Source organism: Sinocyclocheilus anshuiensis, unplaced genomic scaffold (genome assembly GCF_001515605.1).
Source record: "Sinocyclocheilus anshuiensis isolate Anshui unplaced genomic scaffold, SAMN03320099.WGS_v1.1 scaffold409, whole genome shotgun sequence".
NCBI lineage: Eukaryota > Metazoa > Chordata > Actinopteri > Cypriniformes > Cyprinidae > Sinocyclocheilus > Sinocyclocheilus anshuiensis.
In genome coordinates this window covers 91765-100515 of record NW_015540855.1, presented here as the reverse complement: position 1 = coordinate 100515, position 8751 = coordinate 91765, and the positions used below count along the sequence as shown (strand labels likewise).

The following is an 8751-nucleotide window of genomic DNA, read 5'->3' as shown; positions in this document are numbered from 1 at the left end:
TATATATGTATAATGTTGTGGCTTAAGAAAAAAATTAAAGTTTTATTACAGTATGTTAATAATTTATTTGAACGTCTTGTGAGAATTCAAATATACTGAGGAATTTGAAGATCCTTTGTCATTCACATTGTTGTGAATGTAACAATCAGCAATCATAAAATGTGACCCTGGACCAAAAAACCAGTCATAAGGGTCAATTTTTACATCATTTGAAATCTAAATAAATAATCTTTTCATTGATGTATGGTTTGTTAGGATAGGACAATATTTGGCTGAGATACAATTATTCGAAAATCTGGAATATGAGGGTGCAAAAAAAATCAAAATATTGAGAAAATTGCTTTTAAAGTTGTCCAAATGAAGTCCTTAGTAATACATATTACTTATCAAAAATTCAGTTTTGATATTTATGGTAGGAAATTTACAAAATATCTGAATGGAACATGATCTTTACTTAACATCCTAATGATTTTTGGCATAAAAGAAAAATCAATAATTTTGACCCATGCAATGTATTGTTGGCTATTGCTACAAATATACCCGTGCTACTTATGACTTGTTTTGTGGTCCAGGGTCACAAATGAGCATCATAAAAATGTATTTTAAAATTTTTACATTTTGTACTACATTTTTCTTTCAAGTTTCAAATAAACTAATTATTTCCTTTGCCTTATCCCTATTTAACAAGTCTATTAAATGTGAGGTGTTCATTGGTCTTCTCATAGCCCTCACTCATCTGTGACAAGGGTGGAGGATCAACACAAATTCCCATGACATTATTGAGAACTGTGCAGATGAAACCAGACCCAGTATCTTAAACAAAACTGAAAACATTTTCAACACTGTTTTGAACCCCTGTCCCCTCCAATAGCATAGCTAACAACTGTTTTATTATTTAGTTGCTAACTTCAACTGAAAAGCTAGTCTCCATGGACAAAAATATTTCAACCACATATTCACTGATATGAGGGACTAACATATGGGACTAAGCAAGCCTTTCCATCCGTTTATCCATTCTCTAAACCTGTATGTAAGGTCGTGGGGAGGTTGCCTTTCTATTTAACATTAAATATAAGTGCATTATGATATGTGACCCTGGATCACAAAGCCAGTCTTAAGTAGCACGGGTATATTTCTAGCATACATTGTATGGGCCAGAATTATTGATTTTTCTTTTATGCCAAAAATCATTAAGATATTAGGTAAAGATTATGTTTAATGAAAATATTTTGTAAATTTCCTACTGTAAATATATCAAAACATAAATTTTGATTAGTAATATACATTGCTAAGAACTTCATTTGGACAAATTTAAAGGCGATTTTCTCGGTATTTAGATTTTTTTGCACCCTCAGATTCCAGATTTTCAAATAGTTGCAAAATGTTGTCCTATCCTAACAAACCATACATTAATGGAAAGCTTATTTATTCAGCTTTTAGATGATGTATAAATCTCAATTTAAAACAATTGACACTTATGACTGGTTTTGTGGTCCAGGGTCACATATTACTATATAAATGTGTCTTGGGCAAATGAATCCCAGAACAGTCCTCTGTCTGTTATCTCTCTCAGTGCAGAGGAAAGCATGAGAACCTCAGATAGATAACACTGTAACTGTCATACTTTTACACATGTACAGCCTAAAAGTCATTTAAGACCAGTGGCGGTTGCATAAATTAAGACTGGTCACAGCATTTTAAAGACGGTTACTTAAAAATATAGATTGGGTTCATTTGAATCAGAAAAGTAAAACTGATTATCCCTTGGCTAACTGCTAGTTGGTCAGACTAGTTATCAAGACTAGTTATCAATGTACTTTTAACAAAGCGGCTGTGTTTATGCAACTGTCCAGCTGTCAGATTATTGCAAAATGAAGTAGGGTCCAATGATAAACTCTGTTAATTAGTTTGCAGCAATACTTTTAAACACTTCATTCAAAACATGCGCTTTCACAGTAATTTGGACATCAGTAGCTAATTTTAATGAGACTGGTGAAATCAGAGATTTTTCCATTATTAACCAATGTAGTGTTCCTTTTTTGACTGCATGGAAAATAATAAACTAAAATGCTGCTGGAGACAAAATAAACACATTCAGTCTGATAAGTGAGATCATTTATTGTTATTGTTTCATTAAATTTTGGTTATTTAAGTGTCACTCGCTGATATCAAAAGCAGTACTATATTATTGTAAATAACATGGCACAATTAAATGGCAAAACCCCCCGAAAACAGTCATCTTAACTATTTCAAACAAAAAATATTAAAAAAAATAAAGGTTGAAATTGAGTTGTTCTTGTTTAATTCATTTGTTTACTACTATCATTCAACAGTAGTAGGATTAAGTGTAAGTTTTGAAGTTGACTGATATAAAAGACACTCTCTACTGAACGATCAATAGTGTTTTAGCAGCAATGAAGATGCCATTCACATTGTGGAGGACGGAAAAAATACCTCCATCCTGACACAGTAAATCACACAAACATAAAAAAAAAACATAAATCATGACATGTTTTCGTATAATATATCAGCAAATGCTGTTCACCACCTTTGAATTTCAATTTCTTTCTTTGCCATTTTCAGGAATTTTCCATGTTCAGTGTTAATTATTCACAATCAACAGCATTTGTGGCATAACGTTGATTACCACAAAAAATAATTTCAATTTGTCCCTCGTTTTCTTAAAAAAAAAAAAAAGAAAGAAGCAAAAATCAAGGATCACGGTTATGCTACTGCACTTGAAATGAAAGTGAACGGGTCCAGTTGTTGGAGGATTTAAAAGTAGAAAAGCGAAGCTCATCATTTTCTTAAAGGGGTCATATGATGCGATTTCAAATTTTCCTTTCTCTTTGGAGTGTTACGAGCTCTTGGTGCATAAAGAAGATCTGTAAAGTTGCAAAGACTAAAGTCTCAAATCCAAATCCAATCCAAGATATTCTTTATAAAAGTTAAGAGTCAACCACGCCTACCTAAAACGGCTCGTTCTAACACGCCCCCACATGTCTACGTCACGTTTCACCGTGGACGAAGCGGAGTCCAGCCCGGGGTCGTCACATGTGGTTGCCGCAAGCCTGCCGGCCGCGCCGTTCTCAAGCTCACCGGCCTCCTCTCACTCATCCGGCCGGCCGTTCCTGACTCTAGCCGCCGGCCTCCACTCACTCTAGGCCGCCGCCGCCGCGTGTGACACTGTGTTTCGTTGTGAAAGCGAAACTACATTGTTGGCCTTCCAAAAGAGGACGCGACTAGAAATCAGTGGTTAAGTTGTATTTACAACACTGTTCCAGAACACTTCAACCCAAATATTCAGATGTGTGCAGCGCATGGAGGACTGTTTTCTGATCTTCGGAGAGTAGACTACAATGCCGGCTGTTCTGAATGGCCAATCAGAGCACACCTCGCTTTTCAGACCGATGAGCTTTGTAAAAAATTGACGCGTTTCAGAAAGGCGGGGCATAGAGGAGCAACAATAATGTACAGTATGTGGAAAATGTGTTTTCTGAACCTTATACCGCATAAACACATTGCATTACACCAAATACACAAGATAATGTTCTTTTTAGCAACATCATATGACCCCTTTAAAGCACTTACATTCATTCTTCTTTTAAAACTATTATTTGATCTGTAACGCTGCTTATATCAAGATTTTACAGTGCTTTAAGGGTTTTAGGGTTTATGGCATTATTGTGTTATGATGATGAAATTGTAAAACTCAATTATTGTGTTATGATGATGAAATTGTAAAACTGGATATTGCTTTACACAGAAAAGGTTAGTAAGTGATTTTTTTCCATACTAAATATATGTTAATAATGCACACTGTTTAAGTCTTGTGGCTATACTATCAAAAGACTGAGTATTTTCATGTTTATGAATTGGCCACATTCACTTTCCATTGTAAGTTTCTAACTGTAATTCATTTTTTTTCTTTTTTTTAAAGAAAAAGAGGGACATGGCGAATTATGCCAAAAATGCTGTTGACTGAGATTAATTTGCACTGATTCTGAAATGTTCCTTGAATTCTGTTCAAAATAAGTCGCAACTTTAGTGAAGGTTTTAGACTCTTCAGTCTCACCAGGCTTAGATATAAAGCATATTTACTTATTGTTTGTGTATGGTCACTTTAGCAGGCAAGATAGTGATGGGTGTGCTCTGGAGGCCTGGGCCAAAGATGGGGAACAGCTTTTCATTGAACTTATCATTGTATGTACATAGGTGCTTGTTGTTGCCTGTATCCCAGAAGGACACCTCTCCCTTCTCCATATTGACCTTTACCCTGATGGTTTCAGGCCTTCTCTCTAGACTCAGCTCAGTGCGTGGAGTGGTTAAGGCACTGTAGACTCCTTTACTCAGACCGATGGTCCACACTCCAGCTTTTGTTGTTACTGTGAACTTTCTCTTCCGAACCACTGACTGCTTGCATACTCCCAAGATCCATTTGGGGTGGTCAGCCACACGGACCTCCCAACGGTGGCGCCCTGAGGAGAAACCCTCTGAGCCAAGGACAAAAACACAGGGATCAAACCTCTCAGGGTTGTCTGGGAAAGTCTGTCTTTCTAGACTCTGTTGCACACTGGAAAAATCTGGAGATATGGAGAGCCAGGGCGAGACTGTGTTGGGATCCAGGATTACAGGCACTGCAGACAAAACAATGTTACAGTGACCCACAAAGATCTCGGGGTTAATCTTGCATATATTTTAGACGAGGTGAAAAGTGCACTCACAACATGTGACATGAGTCAGCATCTTCTCCCAGACTTTGTAACCCAAAGCACCTACATGCAAGGCCATGTTGATGAGAGCTCCTTGAACCTTCTGTGGTTCCTCACTAGTCCACTGGGTTCTGTGATAGACATCAAGAGGCCATCTTAGCAAAATCAGAGTCACAAAAACATTTGTGACAGATCTTGTCTGCCCAATATTGTGATGTACATCCAAAACAAGTCACGGAAAAAATGCAGGATGGGCACTTGGTTCTATGCATTTGTTGTTTGGATTTTGGAAAATTTCTGCATTTATCATTAGACAGAAGTCTTGTCATTTTCACTGTAAGGTCCAGTTATAAAATTTTAATGAGGTAAAAAATAAAAATGAAAAATATGCACAGATAAACTAAACTGTTCACAATAAATGTACGGTCATATTTACTGTTGTTTGCCCAGTTTTTTTTGTGGGTGAAATCCAGTTTCAGTAGGAATCTACGCTATTGAAAATTTTGCATGAGGGCAAAAGATTTCCCAACTCAGATTTTGCAGTGGTTTCAAGTTGGTCATGCAAATTTGCCATGTGGACCAACAGAAAGTTGCTTGCTTTCAAAGTGACTTCTTTGTGAGCTTTGCATAATTACATGGATACTACTTCTAGGAAATGTGTTTCATGTTATTATTAAACTTAATTTCTTTAAAATGGGGCACTTCACTTGTGTGCTTTTCGTGGGCGAATGCCATGAATGTGCAGTAATGCACAACAGACCAACAGCCAGGGTCAGGATTTCCATAAATTACATTTTGGGTTTTTTCTCACCAAACCCTATTGTATATCCATGGAGCACTTGAAATATATGGCATGAGTCACAAAGGATGATTCTGTGATCAAGTTTGTCTCTATTCACTATGGACAAGCATGAGCAGGACATTAATCATTGATTAATGACAATTTTCAATAATTTTAATTTTTGGATGAACTACCCCTTTAAGATGAATTAAGAAACTAGACAGTGCATTTTCATTTCATGTCGACTTTAAAAACATAATCGATGTGAAGAACAAAAAAATGCATCAGTGTGAGTAAATATGACTTATCTATAGTGGTATTAAGCAAGAAATTCATTGCAAAGCAGAACTAAGAAACACTTGATAAAATAAAAAGGCACATACCGTCTTTTTAGCTTCTGGAAATTCTGTGGAAGGAGAAAAGTTGACTTATAAGAGCTGAATGTGGGACACGTCTAATTTAGTTATCAGTTATGAGAAAACCCAGTCAGTATGAATATAAAGGGTCAATGACACGATTTCATGTCAAGTCCTCTTCTACACTTGCCATATTTAAACCTAGGTTGAAGATATTTCTCAGCATTGCCCATTAAAAATGCAATTCATACATACAATGACTGGAATACACATCTAATATGATGTATTCATATGCTTTTCATTTTTGACTTAAAGTTAATTCTGATTTTTTTGGTAGGGGCGTGAGGCATAAAAAATGACCTGACATGAATTTTGAAAGGAATTTGACATGACAGAATGAGCTGACATTTTTCAGACAGTGAATTTAAACTTATCATGAAAAGACTTTCAAAGCCATATGAAACCAACATGAATACAAAAAAAAAAAAAACTAGATTTAAAAACTGCTTTAAACTAGATTTTCCTTTTTTATTATAGACACTCTTTTTTGTCATTGACCCACCAGTGATTGGTCTAGAGCAGGGGTAGGCAAGTTCGGTCCTAGAGAGCCGCAGTCCTGCAGAGTTCAGCTCCAACCCTAATCAAACACACCCGAATAAGCTAATCAATGTCTTCAGGATTACTAAGGCTATAGGCAGGTGAGTTTTTTTTTCAGGGTTGGAGCTGAACTCTGCAGGACTACGGCTCTCTAGGACCGAACTTGCCTACCCCTGGTCTAGAGGATTCTGCCTGTAATCTACGTATTGAAAACAACACTTAATAAGACCTGTTAAAATATCTGGATGCGTCTGTGTATCCTGTTTACAACTGGTAAACAGAGTAAGTTTTAATTATTATCAGGGACACATACAAAAGTGATAAAAAATGTACCTGAAGGAAAGTCAAATCCTCAGCTCCCATTTCCCTCTTTACTGCCTGAATCAATTCTGCAAGAGCCGTGATATCACGACTGATGGTTTCAATCTTCTCATTCACCATTTGCTTCTTCTCATTTTCTTCTCTATACAAAGCATTTATTCTAGATGTCTCCTCATCACGTAAGACCTGATGGAGTCTTTCAAACTCCTCTTTGATTTGTTGCTCTGCATCCTTAGTCTGGCTCTGCAACAATATGGAGAAGTAGAATGAGAATTAGCTCTAAATTATTAAGATTTCACCGCATTTTATGCGTTTGGCCTTCAAAAAGTTTTCGGAGACTGCTTACCTCAATAAAGGAGATGGTATCTTTATATCTTTTTTTCATTCTTTTGAAGGAGTCCTGCTTACTTTCCAGTATTTTGATTTTCATGTTAAGCTCCTCCTATAAAACACTGCATGTTACAAATGTGTATTTCAATAAAAAGGTCACTATTAATTTCAGTAGCTGTAACACGAAGTGAGTTGCTTTTTATACCACAATAGGGAAAAAGCAATGAGCTCACCTTGCAGAAAGGCACTCCTTGCTCTATAGGCACCAGCTCGTGTCCTGGATGTAGAGTCACGCAGTCGACGCACACGGGTTCCTCGTCTTTAATGCAGAAGAGCTGGAAGGGCCGCTGGTGCAAACCACAGATAACCTCATCTACACCAGTACTCTGTCCTCTCCAGTTCCTCTCCTTTTTATAGGACACGCAGGTGTTTTTTAGTGCGCGGTTGGGGATCGGTGTCTCTCCGTCGCAGCATTTTCGGCACATCGGGCACTGCCGTTTCGACTGGTTCTTCCAGCTGCCCTCCAGGCATTCTTGACAGAAACTGTGGCTACACGAGAGCAACACGGGTTCCTTAAAAATGTCTTTGCACACAGGACACGTTAAGTCTGACTCTAGAAGAGATGGCCTGTCTGTGATATCCTCGTCACTGTATTCTGCCATGTTGTAGCTACTTTCACTTTCACTAAACGGCAATATTTTCTCAGCAGAGTTTAAAAGACGTTTAAATATCGCAGAGCGATTTAAAACATTAGCCCTTCTCCGTTTAAATAGTTAAGTTTGTTGTTTAAAAAGAAAGAAGGAAGCGATTTGTTAAGGAAGAGACGTTCTACCTGTTTCGTCTTATTTCTGTCAACTTCCGCGTTATGTGATGAGGGAGCTGGGCTGCCAGGTTTTCACAAGAAAACCCGCCGAATCGCTACTCAAAACGAGCTCAATCGAGTTTCGAGGGGGTCCCCAGTTAAAAATCGCGTTCCGTGGGGTAAAATACACGTTTTTGGCGGGGTTTCCCTGCTAAAATTTGCATTGCAGGGGATGAATATCGTGTTATTGGAGTCGCTTCAACCCGCGGACATGAAAAACAACCCGCGGCAAAAGTGTTAAAGTAGCCCATTTCCGCGGGAAAAAAGCGTAATTGGCAACACTGTGAGGGAGATAGAGAACTTCCGAGATCAGACGAGATCGGGCGCGCTCAGGCTGGTATGGCCGTAAGCAACGGCAGAAAATAAAATAAAAGTACAAACAGTTAAACAAGTTTGTCTACATTTTCATCCAGAACTGGTTTGTCTTATCTCCACAGTTGACCCTCAGGACCATAAAAGGGACTTTTTATTAATTAATTAATTAATTAATTAATGTATTTTTATGGTATGGAGGACGAAACCTGCAAAAATTTTAAAATAAATAAATAAATACATACATACATACACATGTTCCTGCATAAATATATAAATAATTAAATCTGGAAAACAACATTAAATAAATAAATAAATTTGATCATATTTCGTTTTTTCATATTTCAGTGTTCTTTTTTTTGTTTGCAATGACAGATTTAAAGTACAGTATTTATTTTGCAAGCAACACGTTGTCTATGGAGTAATTTAACAGAATAAGTATATTAAATAAATGTATAATGAAATGATTAAATTCGTAAT

At 37.0% G+C, this 8751-nt stretch overlaps 1 protein-coding gene across 1 annotated transcript; it reads right to left on the bottom strand.

Annotated features, from left to right (window-relative positions):
- Positions 1-3928: 3928 nt before the first annotated feature.
- On the bottom strand, positions 3929-8201 carry trim35-28 (tripartite motif containing 35-28). The gene is made up of 6 exons (XM_016485257.1): positions 7331-8201; positions 7114-7209; positions 6780-7010; positions 5877-5899; positions 4725-4843; positions 3929-4637 (listed from the first exon to the last, which is right to left on the bottom strand). Exons 1-6 carry the CDS (start codon positions 7757-7759, stop codon positions 4102-4104), a joined length of 1434 nt encoding a protein of 477 aa, XP_016340743.1. The 5' UTR covers positions 7760-8201; the 3' UTR covers positions 3929-4101.
- Positions 8202-8751: the final 550 nt, after the last annotated feature.

Excerpts from the sequence above, each read along its gene's own strand:
- trim35-28 (XM_016485257.1), bottom strand. The coding sequence starts at position 7,759 with ATGGCAGAATACAGTGACGAGGATATCACAGACAGGCCATCTCTTCTA. Across the intron at positions 7,210-7,330 it reads AAGGAGTGCCTTTCTGCAAG|GAGGAGCTTAACATGAAAAT; the intron begins GTGAGCTCATTG and ends AGTGTTTTATAG. Across the intron at positions 5,900-6,779 it reads AGGATTTGACTTTCCTTCAG|AATTTCCAGAAGCTAAAAAG; the intron begins GTACATTTTTTA and ends CTCCTTCCACAG.